Genomic DNA, 22,049 nt, shown 5'->3' with positions numbered 1-22,049 from the left:
TTGCAAAGAAATAGAGGAAAACAACAGATTGGGAAAGACTAGAGATCTCTTCAAGAAAATTAGAGATACCAAAGGAATATTTCATGCAAAGATAGGCTAGAAAAAGGACAGAAATGGTATGGACGTAACAGAAGCAGAAGATATTAAGAAGAGGTGGCAAGAATACACAGAAGAACTGTACAAAAAAGATCTTCACGACCCAGATAATCACGATGGTGTGATCACTCACCTAGAGCCAGACATCCTGGAATCTGAAGTCAAGTGGGCCTTAGAAAGCATCACTACGAACAAAGCTAGTGGAGGTGATGGAATTCCAGTTGAGCTATTTCAAATCCTGAAAGATGATGCTGTGAAAGTGCTACACTCGAAATGCCAGCAAATTTGGAAAACTCAGCAGTGGCCACAGGACTGGAAAAGGTCAGTTTTCATTCCAATCCCAAAGAAAGGCAATGCCAAAGAATGCTCAAACTACCGCACAATTGCACTCATCTCACACGCTGGTAAAATAATGCTCAAAGTTCTCCAAGCCAGGCTTCAGCAATACGTGAACCGTGAACTTCCAGATGTTCAAGCTGGTTTTAGAAAAGGCAGAGGAACCAGAGATCAAATCGCCAATATCCGCTGGATCATCGAAAAAGCAAGAGAGTACCAGAAAAACATCTATTTCTGCTTTATTGACTATGCCAAAGCCTTTGACTGTGTGGATCACAAGAAACTGTGGAAAATTCTGAAAGAGATGGAAATACCAGACCATCTGACCTGTCTCTTGAGAAACCTGTATGCAGGTCAGGAAGCAACAGTTAGAACTGGACATGGCACCACAGACTGGTTCCAAATAGGAAAAGGAGTACGTCAAGGCTGTATATTGTCACCCTGCTTATTTAACTTCTATGCAGAGTACATCATGAGAAACGCTGGGCTGGAAGAAACACAAGCTGGAATCAAGATTGCCGGGAGAAATATCAATAACCTCAGATAAGCAGATGACACCACCCTTATGGCAGAAAGTGAAGAAGAACTAAAGAGCCTCTTGATGAAAGTGAAAGAGGAGAGTGAAAAAGTTGGCTTAAAGCTCAACGTTCAGAAAACTAAGATCATGGCATCTGGTCCCATCACTTCATGGGAAATAGATGGGGAAACAGTGGAAACAGTGTCAGACTTTATTTTTGGGGGCTCCAAAATCACCGCTGATGGTGATTGCAGCCATGAAATTAAAAGCGCTTACTCCTTGGAAGGAAGGTTATGGCCAACCTAGATAGCATATTTAAAAGCAGAGACATTACTTTGCCAACAAAAGTCCATCTAGTCAAGGCTACGGTTTTTCCAGTAGTCATGTATGGATGTGCGAGTTGGACGGTGAAGAAACCTGAGTGTTGCAAAATTGATGCTTTTCAACTGTGGTGTTGGAGAAGACTCTTGAGAGTCCTTTGGACTGCAAGGAGATCCAATCAATCAATCCTAAAGGAGATCAATCCTGGGTGTTCATTGGAAGGACTGATGTTGAAGCTGAAACTCCAATACTTTGGCCACCTCATGCGAAGGGTTGACTCATTGGAAAAGACCCTAATGCGGGATAGGATTGGGGGCAGGAGGAGAAGGGGACAACAGAGGATGAGATGGTTGGATGGCATTACTGACTCGATGGACATGGGTTTGGGTAGACTCCGGGAGTTGGTGATGGACAGAGAGGCCTGGCGTGCTGCAATTCATGGGGTCGCAAAGAGTCGGACACGGCTGAGCGAATGAATTGAACTGACTCACTGGTCGCCGGGCCCAGGTTGTCTGCCTTGGCTCCAGCTGCTGTTGGGAACCCCACTCACCTTCACCAGCACCGGGAGGACCGAGTCCCTCTGGACACCGACTTCATCTTCAGGGGGTCTTTAGATTAGGAAATCACTGAGGATTTCTTATTTTCTCTTAATCTATTTCCACCTCTCCCTCTGTTTCTTCAAGACCGTTTCTCGGTTACTGCCCGCAGGTTAGAACCAGGCGGACAGCGGGCACCGGAGAACCACGGAGTCACACCGCGCACCTGCACCTCGTGGGCTTTGGGCAAATTGAATCCATGCTGCCGCCACCGGAAGCTTCTCGGTTCCCGCCACTAGAGGTGTGGACCTCCCCACCCGGCCCCCGGCCCTCGAGGACAGGCCCAGGAGAGATTGATTTTCGCCCATGGAGCTAAGCACGGCCCCAAACCAGGAGGCCGAGCTTAAAGCTCTCAAACTCTAAAGGCTTGACAGAGCGACCGTCGCGTGTTGAAGCAGTCTCCACGCCTTTATCAGGAGAGTTGAGGGCTTAAATCACACACGAAAAAGATCATATGCATCAAAGTGCGTAATTAAAGAAGAATACGCTTTTCTGACATGTTGGAAGTGTGGTATGAAAGACCGGCATCAAAGAGAAGTGTGTTTGGCCTGAGCAAACAAAATATCAGCTAAGGTGGGAAAGCACCCCTGCCACAAGTTTCAGGGGAAAAATCTGGAATTTCGGAATTTCGTTTGGAGCCCTATGACTTTCCTTGGAAGTGTTTTTCATTAAGGCGTTCCCCTTTATGCATCCATCATCCTTAGCAATGTTTGGGATTCCAGATCTCACCTCAGAGGCCTCCCCTCCGGCCTCATTTTTTTTGAAGACAGAATTCCAAAGGTTTGCACCACTCTGATGTTTCCTTTTCAAGTATCAAGGTCTTGAAAGCATCTGCACCACGCTAATCAGAGGAGTAACTGACCAGCAGCAGTCCTCTGATGTGCCTGAACTTCCGACTTCTGAATTCATTCACCTGAGTTCTCCAGAAGCTGGATGAAGGCTACTAAAGATCCCTCTAGGCAAACTCACTGGAGGAAATGTTACCCAGCTTAGTCTTGGGGAATTCTTAGTCAGTTCTCAGAGGTGCCATCGGAACACGCAGACCTTTGCGCAGGAACTGTTTTGGACTCCAGAACCCAGCTGGAAATTTGTAGCCTTAAGGAGGAATTGTATCCTAGTTGCAGTTCTCTTCCACTTGATTCTTTCCAGACCACATTCCCAAACCTGAAGGGCTCTCAGTGTAGTTGGTAGCTGTGCTGTCCCCCAAGTCAGATGTGGTGGTTGCAGAAGCTGACCTATTGGGAGTGTTCTGAGCTTTCCAAGCAACCTTGAATTTAGAACATTGGTGATTCAGTGGCAGTGTCTGTGGTTTCATTTGAACTGCGCTTCCCAGGTAGGTTACTCCTGGCAGGTTAAGAGTCCTCCTGCCAGTGCAGGAGATATGAAAGTTTGGTAGATCCCTAGGAGGACGAAATGGCAATCTGCTCCAGTATTCTTGTCTGGAAAATTCCATGGATAAAGGAGCTAGAGGGCTGCAGTCCATGGGGTCGCAAAGAGTTGGACAGGATTTCCCAACTGAGCACGCACACCCAGTTTTGACTCCTGACCAAGGTATATGCTTGCTATTCACTGTGCCACAGTTCATTTTCTGCCTCTGCAGAGCATGTGTGGGAATCTTTATTGTGCATTCAAGATTAGAAGAGTCACCCTTTTTACTGTCTCTGCTATATTGGGTATGGCACAGGTAAGTCTGTTCTGTGCAGAGATCTAGCAGCCAGAAACAATGCTGCTATCAACTAAAGAAATGGTGGAGAACCGAGCAGTGATTTGGGAATAAAAGATATTCAAGAGTTTGTCTGAACAGTAGCTTGGCAGCCTTGGGGATCAGGTTGTGATCCTGGAGGGATTAGTGTTTGGCCTGAGGTGTAACAATCGGTCCTCCAGGTTGTGTCTTCCATGGTGGGATGTCAGCTCTGCTGTGTTTCTGCATTGTGGAACTTTTAGAAGTAACCTCCTTGGCATATTCACCTACCCCTCTGGTGATCTAGACAAAGCATCCTCAGGTCATTGTTTCGCCCCGATTTGCAAGCTGGCCCTCAGGCTGGTCACCTGGTAATGTCCCCAGTGCTATAGGGATGGAGTAAGTGATCTTCTAAGAAGGAAAGTAGCCTGGGAGTGGGTCATATACACCAAAAAGTGGTAAAGATGTTAGAGACCGCGGCCTTGGGTTGGGGGAGGGCAATGTACTAATGTACTGCTCTCATGTGATAGGAAGCTTGAGGAGGGTGCTCTGGCTTTCCAGATAAGTGACTCTCAGAGACTAGATGAATCATGAGCATCCAATAACACCAGGAGCCTGAGCTCAGCACCCTGCCTGCAACAGAGTCAGAGAGCCACACACGTGCAAGAGAAGAGGCTGAGCAAAACCTGTCAATTGTGTCCCCCAGTTCAGACAGCTATAGTAACGTGCAAGGACAAAGCAGAAGATAAGGATGATCAGAACTAGTGGGAATCCTTCTGAATCTGTACAGCACACACACTAAGTGCAGTGGTAAGTGGTCAGGATATATGGGCAGCAATCATTATGAAGCTGTAGTACTGAGGAGTGTGTTTCTTTGCCTCTGGCTCCATCCACCTTCGGAGCCCGTAAAGACTCACTGAATCGCTGACAGCTTGGACTCTCTCTGACTCCCTATCTAGGCTTCTGACCTCTTGAGCCAGATTTAAAGGGTTCCTGTGATTAGGTTAGTCCACCTGGATAGTCTCCCCACTTTGAGGTCAACTTTATTACACCTGCAGAGTACCTTTTGCCAGGTAACATAACATAATTATGCAAATAGCAGCTGTAAGGAAGCTGGAGTAGCTATACTAACACCAGAAAAAATAGTCAGGAGACTTTACAACAATACAGTGTTACCAGAGATTAAGAGTGACATTTTATAATGATAAAAGGGTTAATCCATCAGGGAGATAAAATCGTTTTAAAGACAACGCATCTAACAGTGTCTCAAAGGCACGAAGGAAAAACTGACAGAACCAAAGGGAGAAATAGACAATTCAACAATAATTATTGGAGATTTCAGTTCTATACTTTCAGTAATGGATAGAACAACTAGGCAGAAGATAAATAACAAGATTTAAACAACATGACCTTACAGGCATCTGTAGACATTTCACCCAACAAGAGCAGACTATAGTTTCTCTCAAGTACACTGAGAACATTCTCTGGGAGAAACTATACACTAAGCCATAAAATAATCAAAATACATTTAAAAGGATTGAAGTTATACACAATTTGAGACATCTCATATACCAGTACTACAGTCTAGAAGGAGGGTGGCAAGGGGTTTAGGTAGCTTGTCCTCCTTCCTTCACTTTCTCGTGAATGTTCAGGGGCACTTATGGAGGTGGCAGTGGGCAGACGTGTAGGCCACTAGCCTGGAAAAGCTATGCAACTTAAGAGAAGAGATAGTATTTCAGGGAAGCTGCCATACTTTCAGGCTTCCAAAGCCAGGGAGGAATTGGTATGTAGGAAGTAAGCAGAGGCCGGAGGATGACTTTCTGTCTTGCTTGTCTGTGCCTCTCTTTAAGCCTCAGCTTCTATGTCACTAAATCCTACTGCACAGGAGTGCTGTAGATCACCACCAACCTCCATAGACCCATGGTCTTGATGTTTACTATGCTCTGTCTGAGAAGACAACCACAGGTCAATAGCTTTGCATCAACACAAACTATCGGTGTTCTATGAAAACTACTCTGAACATAAATAATATATTTGTGGGGCTTACCTGGTGGTCCAGTGATTATGAATCTGCCTGCCAATGGACAATAGGACATGTGCTCAATCCCTGGTCCTGGAAGGTCCCACATTCCATGGAGCGACTAAGCCTATGTGCCACAACTACTCAGCCCGTCTGCTGGACCCTGTGCTCCACAACGAGAGTAGCCACCACGATGAGAAGCCCACGCACTGCAACTAGAGAGTAGCCCCTGCTTGATGCAATTAGGGAAAGCCCCTTCAGCAACAGAGACCTGGCATGGCCAAAAATAAATGTTTTTAAAATTTATGACATTTTGACTCCACTTGTTTGACTTAGTATGAATAGAATGCTGAATTTCTAATTTTTTAAAGAAGGATACGCAACAAGCCACAAAGGTTTTACTGTATAACACAGGGAACTATGGGCTTCCAAGGTAGCTCAGTGGGTAAAGAGCCTGCCTGCAATGCAGGAGACGTGGGAGGTATGGGTTAGATTCCTGTGTCAGGAAGATCCCCTGAGGAGGGCATGGCAACCCACTGCAGTATTCTTGCCCAGAAAATCCCATGGACAGAGGAGCCTGGTGGGCAACAGTCCACAGGTCACAAAGAGTCAGACACGACTGAGTGACTGAGCGCAGACCGACACACAGGGAGGTGTAATCAATATCTTGTAATAACATTTAATGGAAAACAATTTCAAAAATAATATATGTGCATATGTATAACTGAAGCACACACACAAAAAAGAATTCTACTTTTTGAAAATTTAATAATGTTTATCTTTTTGCTAGTTTTTCTAAATGTCCTATGGCTATCTAATAACAACGTATGAGATACAAAATTTTAAATATATTTGTGTAGGATATGATTAATATAAATTAATTAAATATAAATCTATTATATTTAAATTATTGACACCATTCAAGATGCTCCTACTCTTATTTTTTCTGCACTTGAGAAAATATTCTCAGAGAAATGTTAGTGTTTCACTATGATTATATATTTTTTCTTTTCTCTTATGTTTCTTCTGATTTTTGCTTTATGTATCTTTGTTTCTTTGTGGTTAAGGTGTCTAATGGTTTATAATGTCTGTCTTCTTTGTGAATTGTGTACCTTTTGTCATTAAAAATATTCATCTTTGTTTCATTTAAAATAAATAAATTTTAAAAATTCAAAATAAATAATTTTTTTAAAAGAGGAAACAAAACCTATTTCCATGACTTTGACAAGTTGGAAAGAAACCTTGTGGTGCTAGGATGATGTTCACAGGTGACAAGCACAAAATCTTATATGCAGATTAAAACACAAAGCAACCCACAGGAGAAGAGGAGGATGGGGCTGGAGGCAGGGAGGTCAAACTTGATTTCAAGTTTAATGAGAAGCCCATGTGCTTCCCCAGTGAGGGAGAAGAAGCTACCATAATATTGGTCTCCACCAAGAAGGTCATTAAGACATCATCTGGTCAGTAATCCTTATAAGTTAATTATTCACATACCAAATACAGTATTAAATTCAGGATTTTTTCCCCGCAATATTAAAACAGTGTGAAAGAAATGAGAGAAACAAAGAACACCAAGACTATCTAAAAGTTTTAAATTTTTCTGATGGAAAAGCGACTTCATGACAGTCCTTTTGACAATGAAAGAATTTGGGAAAATATTGATTCCTTGATGTTTTCTATGCTTGCAAGAATAGAAGTACAAAGTAGCTTTAAAGTTTAGAAAGAGATAGGTCTGTAGTATCAGTACAAGGGTACACAAATATTGGCCACTGAGGGAATGTCCCCATCAGTGGCGACCTTCAGAACAGACCAGGTGGCCTTGGGTATCAGTTTGGCCTAGTCAACTAGAATACAGGAGCTCCCAAGATTCCATGACACCCCCCACCTTCCAGTTCTGTTATTGCAACTCCACGTGGTTACCTGGCACGCTGGGTCCTCCCTCTGGCACTCTTGTCAGAGCCTGACCTCTGAGCTTTGGCTTCTTGTGCCTTATTTTTGCAGTTAAGGATTCTCGGGGTTGAGGAATGCTGACAAAATAGGCCCCAAAGTAAGTAATAAATTGCATCTTCATTTTTAAAACATGTTTAATACATTTTTTCCCACCGAATGAAATCTTGTTAAAGCAAAAGTTACATACTGTAATAGTCACCTACTCATTTTAATTGTATACTTTAATGATTTTAGTAATTTACCAGGCTGTACATTCATCACCACAATGCATTCACTTGTCTCTAATTTCTTATTTCTTTGGGTTTCTTTTCCCCAGGTTCTGGCTCTGCTTCATCCACACTAAGCTTCAGCATGGCAGTATCTCATACCATTTTCTCTGGTTTGAGGACAGAAATGAGCGTCTTGGAAACCAACCAGTACTTGCACTCCCAGCTGGAAAAAAGCAAACAGGACTTTCGAGACCTCACAGAGAAACTGCTCACGTCCCAAGCTACTGCTTATTCCCTGGCCAACCAGCTGCAGAAATACAGTAAGTCCTTGGGGTCACAGTCACCATAGTGATAAATGATTGTCTTCCCTCTAAGAAACAAAACACCCTCAAACTGTATTCTTTTCCCTCCTTCATCAAAATAAATTGCATCCTTACTACACTCCTAGAAAGGTAGAAACAGGTAGTTTACCCTCACTTCTCAGAGGATGGAGACACTGACGAACAAAGGGGTCAAGTTTGCAGTGAGAGTATAGGGAGGAATAGAGGCTAAGATCTCATTCAGGCACTAGACTTCTTTTCTCTCTCAGGAATATATATCAGATTCTATAAACATATAATATCCTTGTTGGCTTAAACATCTCAGGATTTAATTCAAACTTTTTGTGAGCACCGATTTGCAAAGCACTATGCTAGCTGCACTAGGGAAGAAAGAAGTGAGAGGACACCCTGCCAACCTTAAAGGTCTTCAAAGCCGTCTATTCCCAACTGAACCACAGAGATCTGGAGATGAGAACATCAGTAGCACACAGTAAGGGGAGGGGTGGAGCTGTAGTGACTGAAGAACATGGGAATGAGGACCGAGGGGGACAGGAATAAAAGGGGGGGATTCTTACTGATGCAGAAGTTGAGTTCACTTTTAAATTTCTACCATTAGTTTTCAGTGAACCAATGGGGGATAACATTTACTATCCAACTTATTGACATGGACCAAAAAGTAAAAATTAAAGCCTAGTTATCAAAGAAGTGAAAAGAGCTTTCAGGTATGGAAACATAAGGGTTTTGTTTTTTTTTTAACATCATTTATTATGATCACAATACAGCTTTTTTAAAACTGGAGAAGTAAGACGTCACCCAACATCTTCGTGTATAGGTAACAAAGTGCAGTAATCAAGAGCGTGTGCCCTGGGGCCAGACTTCCTGGGTTCAAACTCAAGTTGTTCATCTTCTCCATGCCTCAGTTTCCTCATCTGTAATGGTAACAGGAATAGTATCTACCTCCTCAGAGAGGGATGATGATTTCAGGATGATAATTCTCGAAAATCTGTTAGAACAAGGCCTTGGCTGCTGCTGCTGCTGCTAAGTCGCTTCAGTCGTGTCCGACTCTGTGCGACCCCATAGACGGCAGCCCACCAGGCTCCTCTGTCCCTGGGATTCTCCAGGCAAGAATACTGGAGTGGGTTGCCATTTCCTTGGCAAACACTGTGTATTAGTTCTCCCACCAACCTAACGCAGTACCTGTTAGCATTGAGCATATGTCTTTCAGATTTTTTTCCCTTCGTGTGCATTTTTACACAGTTGTATCTAGATAAACTTTAAAATCTTGGAAATATTGAGGGATTACCGAAACTCTCAACATGGGAAGACTGTCAGCCCTACAGTCCTTGGAGCCTTCCCAAACACACAGGGAATTCCTACTCTGTGCCCAGGTTCATATTTTCCTTAAGAGGCTGCAAGGTTTGGTAAAGTGGCCCAAGATTTGGAGTCACAACTCAGAGTATGTGAATTCTGACTTTGCTTTATTCCAGTTGAATCATTTTGAGTTATTTTACTCTCTATGAGGTTCTCTCTCCTCAGCTCTAACTTAGGGGAAATCAAATGATAGTAGCTGGGAAGCTGAGGAATCAGACGTGGGATTCCCTGCGTGGAGCCTGGTACCCGGGTGACATCTGTCCTGGGGTGGCCCCCCCTCCTCCCTTGAAGGCTCGACCACAGCAACAGGGCCAGCTTCCCCTGAGACAGTGTCTCTGTTTCCCCAGAGTGTGAAGAGTGCAAAGACCTCATTGAGTCTGTGCTGGAGGAGGAAATGCCGTTTGAGGAGGGGAAGCTGACAGAGAAGAGGAGACTGGCTACACGACTTGGGTAAGGAGGAAGCTGTGTGGGAAAGTGTGTCAAGTGGGGAAACCCAGGGCGGTAGAATAAAGAGAAAACTTGTGCAGGGAGAAGGGCAGAAATGTACACACAGGCACAGAATTAGACAAAGACAGCCTGCGGGGCTTTGGGAACTAATGGAGGACTAGTTAAGTCTCTGGATTCTCCCTGAAGTAATAGATGAATAAAATGAACTCACATGCTGGTATTGGAATTCTGGCAATGTGGCTTCTGAATTAGCAATGGGCAAATGAACTCAACTTTCCGTGAGTCTCAGCGACCTCATCTGTGAAATAAAAATACCGACAGTGTCTGCCTTGGAGGGTTATGGAGATTAAATGTGCGATGACCAGCAGATAGAACCAGTTCACACACATGTGGAGCTTCCAACAATATTAGCCGTAATTATTATACCTGTTCGTAATTATTATACCTCACCTGTTTTTACAGGCCTAGTACTTATCATCTTTTTTTAAATATTAGATTTGGTTTTTATTGCAGAGCATACATGAGAACAAAGTGCTGACACAAAACTGCAAGTCACATTTGGGAAGTAAGCTAAAAAAAACCTGTAACTGTTTTAGTTATACAGTCCTGACTGGAGGAATCTACGGTGGCAAAAGAGCCCTGGCTCTTGAGAGGGGTTTCTTGATGATGGCTGCCCCAGGTTAGGCTGCCTCAGGCCTGGGCCTCTGTAAGACTAGGTCCCTGGCAGGTGGCAGCCTGGGGACCAGGAGGACCTCTGCCCTTAAGCCTGTGGCTTAGCCGTGGCTGGGAAGGGACACTCCTAATTTCTAATGTTCTCAAGTGCCTTTCATGATAATAATGTTTCTCTTCCCCACGTTTGATTGATTGATTTATTTCTAAAAGTATCAGACTATGTGGAGTGTTAGCTGGTAGGGCCATTGGGTAGACAGGTAATTGAGCAGTCGTTGCTTGGAAAATGAATTATTAATTTGCAAGGCCCGATATTGCCTATCCTTAGAGACTTTCATAGATAGGGTAGATTGTGGCATTGAAGACATCTTCTCAACCTTGGTTAAAATGAAATCTGAGAAGCTCAGATGTGTAAGAGCCACTAAAGCAGAGATGCTTGACTGAAGGAGGCCTAGGTCTGGAGACCCTTTTTCTCCCTGATCTCTGCCTTCCACTCTTCTGACACTTTATAGGAACTCTAAGGAATAGAGTTTTGAAAGACAATCTGTGGATGATTACTTAGTATTGAGGAGATTCAAGCATCAGATGGGGTAGATGACTATTAATATCTAGTCTAGCATTAGGATTATGTGGTTTTAAGTATTAACTGATTGCCTACTCAGGTGTGTATGCTCTACTATGTACTGTAAGCTGGGTCATATGGACTGTCTCTAGCCTCACAGAGCTCACATTCTAGTTGGGAATCTATGGAAAATATTTGTACAAAATTAGAAAACTGTGAAATCCCAGACAGAGTCATGTAATTGTTACTCAGAATTTTAGTTACTCTTGAGTGCCTCCTTACCTGTTATAATAGCCTATCTTCCTGTCATTCAGAGGAATGCTCTTCATCTTAACCCTCTCACTGATTTTTCTTTTCATCCTTTCAATTAATACCAGATGTACCGGTCCAACACTTCTGTACCTGGCTTCCCCACCCCCAATCGGCCACACTTTCTGTATAATGCTTGATGATGCATATGACATTAAAATGGATGTGGACTAAAGTGAGGAACTGCAGGGGCTTTTTTTTTTTTAAGTGAGGTTAATGAAAAAGAAAGAAACAAACCCAATACTATTTCCTCATTCCTCCTATTACAGGCAAGTCACAGAACCTGTGCAAGTATTCAACTTGGGAAATTCCCTGCAAGTAATCGAAGACACACCTCTGCTGAAATTTCCATAACTTATCATTCATGACATTCACTTTTACATTTTACTTTTCTTTGCCACTTTAGGAGATATGATCCCCTGATTGAGGCTCAGGCCCGAGAACTGACCTGCTTACGACAGAAGGTACAGGAAGGGAAAGGTGTCTGTCATCTATTCACACAGCATGCAAAGAACACAATCAAGACTTTTGAGAGTCTCCTCAAGAGCACTGACATGACCCACTTCCAGAGACAGAGATTCTGTGAGCTCCTGGCCCAAGAAAGCCAGCTGGCAGAGAGACTTGCCAGCGAACTCTCCACTGGTAAGTTATCTTACAGGCTCTGAAAACAGGCTCTTAGCTCCTCCAGAGATCCTAACCTCACACGAGACTCCACACCTACACAACTCCTACAGTGACATTGTAGCCTGGTGTCCTGCTGTTCTGTGGTGGTGTCAGCTACAGGACAGCTTCCCTGGTGGCTCAGCTGTTAAAGAATCTGCCTGCCAATGCAGGAGACACAGATGTGGGCTCGATCCCTGGGTCGGGAAGATGCCCTGGAGAAGGAAGTGCCAACTCACCCCAGAGTGAAGCTATCAGCTAGAAATACCTGGGAGTCCAACCCTGGGCCCAAGGCGAGCCTCCAGACATAATCCAAAAAGGAGCCAGTGTTGTCACTGGACTGACCCTTGTGGTTCTTATGATTGCAAGATACACCTCAGCTACAACCATCAGGGAACTTTGAAAAACATGAGGTATATCACTCACATTTCCCGGAGGGTACACGGCTCACCCAGGGCTACCCAGTGAAGTTAGGGTCCGCTTACCTGTAAAAAGAGGGAGACAGCACAGGGCTGTGGTTCGGCCCAATTTGGGTCGAGGATGGGGAGCCTAGGATTTCATAGGTTCACTCTTTATTGGTGATTAAAGTGCAGGAAAGAAAAACAAGGGGTCAGACATCAATGATCTAAATCAGCCAGGGATCTCTAAAACAAGAGAAACTTCAGACATGGAGCACCTTGCCTCTTCATCTGGCCCTGTATCTGCCCATGTGTTCCTTCGAGATAGCTGTCTTTGAAGTGGATGCCTTCAGAATCAACAGCCTAATATCAGCACTTGGGTTACAATTTTAAAAGAAGAGGACTGTCAGGTGCTTAGAGTATACCTGCTTCTCACCCTGTATTCTGGGGACCATGACAATGGTACTTGAGAGTACAGTGGAGCATATATGGGGCTGGAGACCACATTGTTAAAACTGCTTTCATCATCACAGGCTTTTGGAGCAGGAGCCAGCAACCATCCAATCATTTTTGGTTTTTAAGATACTTGATATGCAGTAAACTGACCCACTGTAGAATCAGTTCTGTGAGTTTTGAAAAATGCATACAGTGTTACGTAAAAGTACCACCACAATCAAGATACAGAACAGTTCCATCACTTGTAAAAATTCCCTTGTACCTCTTTGTAGTCAACCATTTCCTCCAAATCAAGTCCCTGCAACCACTGGATCTGGTTTTTTCCCTTTAGATTTTTTTTTAATCTCCAGAATGTATCAGTAGTTTGTTCCTTTTCATTGATGAGTACTATTCCATTATAGAGATGTACCACTTTTTGTTTACCCAGTCATCCACTGAAGGACATTTAGATTGTTTTCAGTTTGGGGTGATTATGATTCATAGTTGTTAAGATTCACATAGAGATTTTTGTGTGAAAATACATTTTCACTTCACTTTGCTTGGATAAATATCTTGGAGTAGGATTGCCGAGTCATATGGTGAGTGTATGTTTGTGTGTGTGTGTGTGTGTGTGTGTGTGTGTGTGTTAGTCACTCAGTCATATCTGACTCTTTGTGAGTCCATGGACTGTATAGCCTGCCAGGTTCCTCTGTCCTTGGAATTCTCTAGGCAAGAATATTGGAATGGATTGCCATTTCCTTCTCCAGGGGATCTTCCCAACCCAGGGATCAAACCTATGTCCTGTATTGCAGGCAGATTGTTTATTATCTGAGCCACAAGGGAAGCTTAAAGAGTGTACATATCCTTAAAGTGTACATTATAATATTGTACATTTATCTTATAAGAAACTACCAAACTGTTTTCCAGTGTGACAAAACCATTTCACATTCCCCTGAGCAATGAGTTAGATTGCAGTTGTTCCCCAATACCAGCTCTTGACATTATCAGGGTGTCATTTTTGGGCTTTTTGTCTTTTAATAGGTGTGTGGTTGCTTATCATTCTGATTTTTAATTTGCATTTTCCTATTGACTAATGATTTTGAAGATCTTTTCACATGTCTACTGATCATCCGTATATCTTTGGAAAAGTGAGTGTCCACTATATTGTTCATTTTAAAGTAGTTTTTCGTATTATTGAGTCATGAGAGTTCTTTATATGTCTGGATACAAGTCCTTTATAAGATATTTGATTTGTCAGTATTTTCTCCCAGTTTGTCGCTTATCTTTTCATTCTCTTAACTCTCTTTCAGAGTGAAGAATTTCTTAATATTGGTGAAGTCCAACTTATTGGATCATCATTGTCTAGTTTTATCTAAGAACTCTTTGCCTAAAACAGGGTTCTTGGCCTTTCCATATAGATTTTATAGTCAGCTTGTCATTATCTATAAAAAAATTCTGTTGGGATTTTGAGTGGCATTGCATTAAATCTGTGAAAAGTTTAAGGAGAATTGATATTTTTAATAATATTGGGTATTCTAATTAATGATCATAGTGTCTCTCATTAGGTTGAGCTAGTCTTTGTTTTATTTATTCATAGTTCCATGGACAAGCAAACCTTTTTTTTATTGTTTTATGATGATAACTACTGACAATAGAGAAGAAATTTTGTCTCCTAACACAAATATGAGCAGGCGTGGCCCAGCTAAATAAAACTTCCAACTTATTTAAGGAAGTTCCTTATTTGCTAAGATTCTGTTTTGAATTGACATTGTTTTGTCAAATGCCTATTTGTTCAGAACAAATGATTATATATATATATTTTTATTTTGTGCCCTTTTAGATTGTACTCTTGACACTTTGAATATTATATTGTGAGACACTGGGTCCTAGTAAAGCCCTCTGGGTTATTTCTTAGCAGGCAACCAACCTCTTCTAGGTTTAGGCTGCAAGTTCTGTCTCACATTCTATGGGTAGCAGTTCCAACATCAGTTTAATGTTCAGGGCCTTAGATGTGTTGTTTGGGTCAGTTCAGCAAGTATGCCACTAGGTTTAGTTTGGACTAGCTGATGGTTTATATGGTAATTCAATTCTCTAATCCTTTGCCATGATTCCTTGTCTCTGTTCCACACAGGCTCAGTTTGGGGATGAACTCTAATATTTTTGACAATCCGTAGATCCTTTCCCAGCCTCTCCTCTCTCTGGCATTTCTTCTCTACTTTCCAATTCCCAAGGGACCTCTTCCACATTCCTCTGTTCAGAAAGATTGGGTGCTCCAAGTCATTTCTCCTGTCACGCTGTCCTGCAGTTCCTCAGGACTGGGGCTACTCTAAGATCAAAGAGGCAAGAAAATTGAGACAGAAAAAAAAGGAGGGGACACTCGTCACACTTTTCAGACAATTAGTCCCTTTTGGACTAGAGAGGTAGGTTCTCATTTGTGGTTAACATCCCTGTTCAGCTGCTTCAACAACAGTTCTGCAACTGGGCTGGTCTCTGGGCAGGGTCAGGAGAGAAAAAAAAGAAATGGGAAAGAGTCTCTTTACACTCATCAGCAGAGGTCCCCCCGTCCAGTCATTTAGATAGAACAGGGGGTTTCTCCTGTTGTATTTGCTCCTCCGTGGTTGCTGGAGTATCTGTGTGAGAGCAGGATTGGGACTCACAGCCATGGTCCATCAACCAAGTTTGTGGGGGAAGCGAAGGTTAGAGCTGAAGGAGTGCAGAAGACAGCCAGGCAAGTACCCCGTGTACTGGAGAACAGGACATTGTGAACTTTTTGCCTTGACTCAGTAGCAGACGTCCTGGTGACGATTCAGCCAACCAGCAATATATTGTTCACTGTTGCTCAGGAAAGCCTGCCAGGCTGCTTCTCTAAAGACATAACTTGAGCCCTCCTGGAATAATTCTCCCAGAGCATTCTGAACAAACATATAAAGTATTGTGTCTCTGGTCAGATAGGCCCTTGTATTTGTAAAGCATGAGATGGAACTTGCTCAATTTCCCACTAGCTCTCTCTATTTTTGGTTCACAGAAAATCACCATGATAGGAAGGATGAAGAGGGACAGGAGTCACGGGCAGCCAGGTAACTCTGAGTGATGAAAGGGCTGATAATGGAGTGGTGAAACCTAGAGAGGAGTCCAGAAGCAAGAGATCCAGAGGCCAAAGGTCCCAGATCCAGGAGAAAGTAGAAGCTGCTGATTGTTCCTATTTCATTCATTCATCATACAATGATGTGTCCTTTAACCCATGTTATCTGTTCTCATTGAAGTTCTTGTATTAGTTGCCATTTCTTAGTAATTCTTCAAGTTTAGTTAACTGAGTCATTTTGACCTAAAGGTAAACCAGCCAGAGAAACCTGGTCTCTATTTTCTGAAAACCTGTACGGTTAAAAACTGAAGTGAAATGTCTGTTTCTGCCCAATTGCCCTGAGATATGTTGGCCAATGTTTTATAGCCAGAAATATCTTGAAAAATAAAGCCAATCATGTCATATATATAAATAAACATTCATATATATATATATGGAGAGAGAGAGAGATCTAAAAGCTACAAGAGCCCTGCTGCTGCTGCTAAGTCACTTCAGTCGTGTCTGACTCTGTGTGACCCCATAGATGGCAGCCCACCAGGCTCCTCTGTCCCTGGGATTCTCCAGGCCAGAATACTGGAGTGGGTTGCCATTTCCTTCTCCAATGCATAAAAGTGAAAAGTGAAAGTGAAGTCGCTCAGTCGTGTTTGACTCTTCGTAACCCCATGGACTGTAACCTACCAGGCCCCTCTGTCCCTGGGATTCTCCAGGCAAGAGTACTGGAGTGGGTTGCCATGTCCTTCTCCAACAAGAGCCCTAGGAGGTTACATTCCCTCAGGAGACAGTATTCAATGGACCCCTTCACATACTCTTACATAAAATTTGTTCATAGTATTTTAAAGTCTGTATTATAGGACTCTGTGTGTCCTGTGTGTCAGAGTATATTTTAGAGGAGTCATTGAGTCTACTTCCTCATCCACATTTAGAGGTCAGTCCCTGAACACATGCTGCTCTCTCTCCCACCCCAATTCTATGCACACTGCAATCCCAGTTAGAAGTAGATTGTTAGGTTTTTTCTCTCTGAAAGGTTAGGCCTTTTGGTTTCTGGTGTGTCTTCCATGAGGTTCAGATGAGCACCAGCTGTCAGGTTGATGCTGGCTGCCTTTTTTTCATCTCCTGTCTTGTCTGCCTCCTTCTCCATCCCCTAATCAGGCTCAGCACGGGGGTCCAGGAGGAAGAGGTGAATGAAGTCCTGGAGGACTCACTAGATGAAAAGTATCTGATGCATTCCAGTCGCCATGACTCCCACCAGTCTTCCAGCAGCAATGTGTGTGATGTGCAGGACCAGCTCTGATGTAGACTGAGCCAGTGAGTACTCCCAATACAGAGAGAATAACCCCCAACAGCCAGAAGACTGAATAATAAAGTTCTGGTAGCTTCTACCTGCTCACCACCTCTGTCTAGGCTGATTGAGATCTTCTCTACAGGCAGACCCTAAAGACTAGCCTTGAAAAAGTGATTAGGCTGAATTCAGTTCTGGGACCAAGTTTTATGTCCCTGGTGTGTCTGTTCATTTGCATTCTCTCTGGTCCGCACCTCACCTCCCTTCCTCTGGCCCACATTGGCATATGCAAGCTGAGGAACCCCAGGCAAACCAGAGTGCAGAGAGTGAAGGGATCATGAGAAACTCTCTGCCACGCTTCAGCACATGTACATAATAAACTTCCTTATTTAAGGAGGAACATCTTAGCTTTCCTGAAATGTTCTAGCTAATTACAGTTTCTGAATGGTGCCCCTTAGGCTTTTCTAGCTTTCCGAGAATATCATCAGTCCTGCCCGTATTTGGGGTCCACTTATCATGGTTCCTCAGCAATGCAGGAGATGAGGCGGGTTCCTCATGAACTCATGGCTCCTGAGTTTAAGCACCAGTGTCCATCCCCCTTCAGGTGGCTTCTCTCCCTATAAGGTTCCATTTTAGTACAGACTATCAGGTGGTGAAAGTTAACCTTCTGCCCCATCACACTGAACTCCCCACCCTTGAGTCCTGGTTTTGTTTTGGGCTGAGGCAGAAGCACAAGACAAGGAACTGCAGAGAGCATCCTTAGAAGAAAATGTGTGTAACTCGACTTAACAGTAATTATTTTCTGGAACAGGATGCACTTCTCACTTCTCCAGGCAGATCTTGGAATCCACTGCCCAGTTGTACAATGAAAACACAGATATCAGGGAAGAAAATCAGAGCCTTCTACCTCACCTGAGTCATATTCCAGAATAAGCGGTCAAAACCCACAGGGAGAGACCACCTTCAGATCGCTCTCTTCTCTTGCCACATCTGGCTATCAAAACAAAAGATGTGGAGACCAACACTATTACACAATCCATAATTCTCATAGTTTTCTCTATCTAGAAAGACGCTCTCTCTACAGGTCCCCAGACTCCAGGCTCCAGGAATGGCTCTAGCAAACCCACCATTTTGTTACAAAATGCACCCTATTATTTAAGCCTGAATTCCAGTCTTATGTTTCTCAACTTACAGGTTATGTAGCTTTAGTTACTACTTAACTTCTTGACCTACTGTTTCCTCAGGGGCAAAGGAAGTATACTTGAATATATTTAGATTCTGGAACCAGTTCTGAGGTGGTAAGGGAGATTTCCTATTCCACAGGTTAAGGTTAAGTGTTCAGTCATACAAAATTACCCCACACCTCCACACCCTGTCCATTTCTGAGGGCAGTTGAAAGCCCAGATTGTTACCCGAACTCCTGACTGACTGGCTAGAAATCAGGATATCACCACCCCCTCCTCAGTTTCAATTAGTTTCCTAGAGTTGCTCCTACAGAACTCAGAGAAACACTGTACTTACTGCACTATCGGTTTATTATAAAAGGATATAACTCAGGAACAGCAGGTGGAAGAGATGCACAGGGCAGGGCATGGGGGAAAGGGTGGAGCCTCTATGCCTTCTCAGAGAAAGCCTAGTGCCTCGTACTCTTCTAGTACCTCCGTGTGGTCACCAACCCAGAGGCTCTCATAATCCTGAAAACCTTTTGAGCTTTATGGAAACGCATTACACTGGCCTGATTGATGAAACCACTGGCCATAGTGATTGAACTCAATCTCCAGCCCCTTTCCCTGTCCATAGGTCAGGGGCTGGGACTGGAAGTTCCAACCCTCTCATCACAAGATGGACCTTCCTGGCAAGAAGCCCACAGCAATACTTGCTTCCAAAAGTTGCTTTATTAATACAAACACAAGTACCTTTATCCCTCCATCACTTAGGAAATTACAAGGGTTTTCAGAGTTCTATGCCAGACACAGGGATGAAGACCAAGTATGTATTTCTTATGATAAATCACAAGGCACTGATAGTGTCTGAGGACCCTCCTGGTTCCACAATAGCGCTATACCCTTGGCACCACCTTTCTGTTTAAAAGGGATAGGACATGGATTTAGGAGCCAGATTTCCATTTAAAACAGCCTCTCTTTCCTAGAACAGACTGCTTTGTTTTTTGACATGTACACACTACTTTGGAGAAGGCAATGGCAACCCACTCCAGTACTCTTGCCTGGAAAATCCCATGGATGGAGGAGCCTGGTAGGCTGCAGTCCATGGGGTCGCGAAGAGTCGGACATGACTGAGCGACTTCACTTTCACTTTTCACTTTCATGCACTGGAGAAGGAAATGGCAACCCACTCCAGTGTTCTTGCCTGGAGAATCCCAGGGACGGCGGAGCCTGCTGGGCTGCCGTCTATGGGGTCGCACAGAGTCTGACAAGACTGAAGAGACTTAGCAGCAGCAGCACACACTATTTTATTTATTTATGGCTGCACTGTGTCTGCGTTGCTACATGCGGGTTTTCTACAATTGTGGTGCATGGGCTTCTCATTGCAGTGGTTTCTCTTGTTGCAGAGCACAGGCTCTAGGAGCACAGGCATCAATAGTTGGAGCACCCAGGCTCAGCAGTTGCGGCTTGCTGCCTCTAGGGCACATGGGCCTCAGGAGTTGCAGCACAGGGGCTCATTAGTTGTGGCTCGAGGGTCCTAGTGTGTGAAGGCTTCAGTAGTTGTAGCTTGAGGGCTCTAGAGCATGGGCTCAGTAGCTGTGGTGCACGGGGCAGTTACATCCTGGCATATGGATCCAAGACCAGGGATGGAACCCACGTCCTGTGCATTGGCAGGCGGATTCTTCTCTATTGTGCCACCAGGGAAGTCCTAGAACAGACTGTTTCTGAATGTGCATGCTTGAAGCTAGGCACCTCTCTCCTGAGAGGTGTGAAAGGTCTTCCTTTTTTCTCTGCAAGAGTAGAATGGAGAGTAAACTAATGCTGAGCAGGGTGAGGGGGCATGGGGATGGGGGCAGGGATCTGGCTAAACCACATGCAGCAGCTTTGAGCAGGGTCATCAGTGTTTTGGGGTGGTGGAGTCCTATGTTCCACACCACAGGGCAGTGGTATCTTTCAGAGGACTTTCCTCTCATCTGCTAGCACAGCTTTCTCTTTCCAGATTGTAGCTGACTGCCACAGTTTATCCTCGTAATGCATTCAGGTGGCACATGGCATCTTTCCTCTCTTAGCTCTCACTGCAGCCTCAGTTAGGTATCAGGAGAATCTGAGAGAAAATCCTTACTGTTTTTTTGTTTTCTGTTTCAGGTGACAACTAATGCTGGAACTGTGTGAAATTTTTTGTTTTATTTCAATAGAGCATAGTCCCCAATTGATGAGAAAAACAACAAAACAAGCAAAATCCAAATCTGAGAGGAAGAGCAAGATTTCACCCTACTTTAGATTTTTACTCCAGTTTGCAGAAGTCTCAGTCCTTCAGCCTACAAATATGATAACTGCCCAAGGGACACAAATGCCTAGATTCACAGATAATCTTGAGAAAAATCTAACCCTTTCCCCTCCCATCTCCCTCCTGTGGATAACTAGTCAGCAGCAGCTGGAAGAAAATGGCAAGGACTTAGGTGAAGAATACATCAGAATAATGTCACTGCAGACCATTCATCAGCTCTTCAGTACATGTCCCTTTTCCTGGGAGGTTGGGGGTTTATAAAGATCCTAAAATAAAGCTTATTTTATATGCATTCTGTTGGCTATCATCTTTTTGTACAAATCAAAACTATAAGACTTTCTTTCTTCAGCCTAAAGCAGAGAACTCAAACATTAATGTGCCCACTACATTATACCCCAGAGTGATAGAAACCAAGGCTGAATGTATACTTCATTCCAAAATTACATGTTATTGAGCACCTAATATTACATGCAAGTTGGACTATAAAGAAAGCTGAGCACCAAAGAATTGATGCTTTTGAACTGTGGTGTTGGAGAAGACACTTGAGAGTCCCTTGGACTGCAAGGAGATCCAGCCAGTCCATCCTAAAGGAGATCAGTTCTGGGTGTTCATTGGAAGGACTGATGTTGAAGCTGAAACTCCAATACTTTGGCCACCTGATGCGAAAAGCTGACTCATTTGAAAAGACCCTGATGCTGAGAAAGATTGAGGGCAGGAGGAGAAGGGGATGACAGAGGCTGAGATTGTTGAATGGCATTACCAACTCAGTGGACATGGGTTTGGGTAAACTCTGGGAGTTGGTGATGGACAGGGAGGCCTGGCGTCCTGAAGTTCATGGGGTTGCAACGAGTTGGACACGACTAAGTGACTGAACTGAACTGAACTGAATATTACATGGAAATATTCATTGTGTCCAACCGTCTGGGAACCAAGGTACTCAAGCAAAAATTTCTGTCCCCCAGGTTGGGCATCTGCAAGCAGAGCAGCAGTCTCATACATTTCCATCTGATGGGGGACCCAAGGACACAATGATAGAATTTCTGCCAGAGAAAGATCCTGAGAGTCTGCTGTTCCCTGCTGTACTTCAGCAAAAGTTCCATCCTCGAGGTCTGTGTTTAGGACCCACAGAGAGAGATCTAACATACCTAGATGGAATTGCTGCTGCTCAGTCACTTCAGTCGCGTCTGATTTGGCAAGAATAGTAGAGTGGGTTGCCTCACCCTTCTCCAGGGGACCTTCCCAACCCAGGGATTGAACCCATGTTTCCTGGCATTGCAGGTGGCTTCTTCATCGCTGAACCACCGGGGAAGCCTCCTAGATGGAACTGGTAGCTTTCAAATT

At 43.8% G+C, this 22,049-nt stretch overlaps 1 protein-coding gene across 3 annotated transcripts; it reads left to right on the top strand.

Annotated features, from left to right (window-relative positions):
• The first annotated feature begins 7,466 nt into the window (after positions 1 to 7,466).
• On the top strand, positions 7,467 to 21,000 carry LOC145504636 (NBPF family member NBPF6-like protein). 3 transcript variants are annotated; one of them, XM_081485765.1, is made up of 7 exons: positions 7,467 to 7,614; positions 7,834 to 8,046; positions 9,765 to 9,867; positions 11,811 to 12,046; positions 15,923 to 15,974; positions 17,129 to 17,284; positions 20,567 to 21,000. In XM_081485765.1, the coding sequence occupies exons 2-6, from the start codon at positions 7,869 to 7,871 to the stop codon at positions 17,268 to 17,270; spliced, it is 711 nt and encodes a 236-aa protein (XP_081341891.1). In that variant the 5' UTR covers positions 7,467 to 7,614; positions 7,834 to 7,868; the 3' UTR covers positions 17,271 to 17,284; positions 20,567 to 21,000. The 3 variants fall into 3 exon arrangements, 1 of the variants encoding a protein (XP_081341891.1); XR_014052345.1 differs by lacking the exons at positions 15,923 to 15,974; positions 17,129 to 17,284; positions 20,567 to 21,000 and adding exons at positions 13,939 to 14,045; positions 15,029 to 15,317; XR_014052344.1 differs by lacking the exons at positions 15,923 to 15,974; positions 17,129 to 17,284; positions 20,567 to 21,000 and adding exons at positions 13,939 to 14,045; positions 14,208 to 14,361.
• The last annotated feature ends 1,049 nt before the right edge of the window (positions 21,001 to 22,049 follow it).

This window comes from Giraffa tippelskirchi, chromosome 5 (assembly GCF_054371585.1).
Source record: "Giraffa tippelskirchi isolate mGirTip1 chromosome 5, T2T-mGirTip1v1.2.pri, whole genome shotgun sequence".
In the NCBI taxonomy this organism is placed as follows: domain Eukaryota; kingdom Metazoa; phylum Chordata; class Mammalia; order Artiodactyla; family Giraffidae; genus Giraffa; species Giraffa tippelskirchi.
This window is presented reverse-complemented; position numbering and strand designations above follow the sequence as displayed.

What these genes read in the sequence shown, in the direction of transcription:
- LOC145504636 (XM_081485765.1), top strand. Translation starts at nt 7,869, where the DNA reads ATGGCAGTATCTCATACCATTTTCTCTGGTTTGAGGACAGAAATGAGC. An exon ending in AGACTGGCTACACGACTTGG is followed by an intron (nt 9,868 to 11,810) that starts GTAAGGAGGAAG and finishes TTGCCACTTTAG; the next exon opens with GAGATATGATCCCCTGATTG. An exon ending in TGCCAGCGAACTCTCCACTG is followed by an intron (nt 12,047 to 15,922) that starts GTAAGTTATCTT and finishes TTTGGTTCACAG; the next exon opens with AAAATCACCATGATAGGAAG.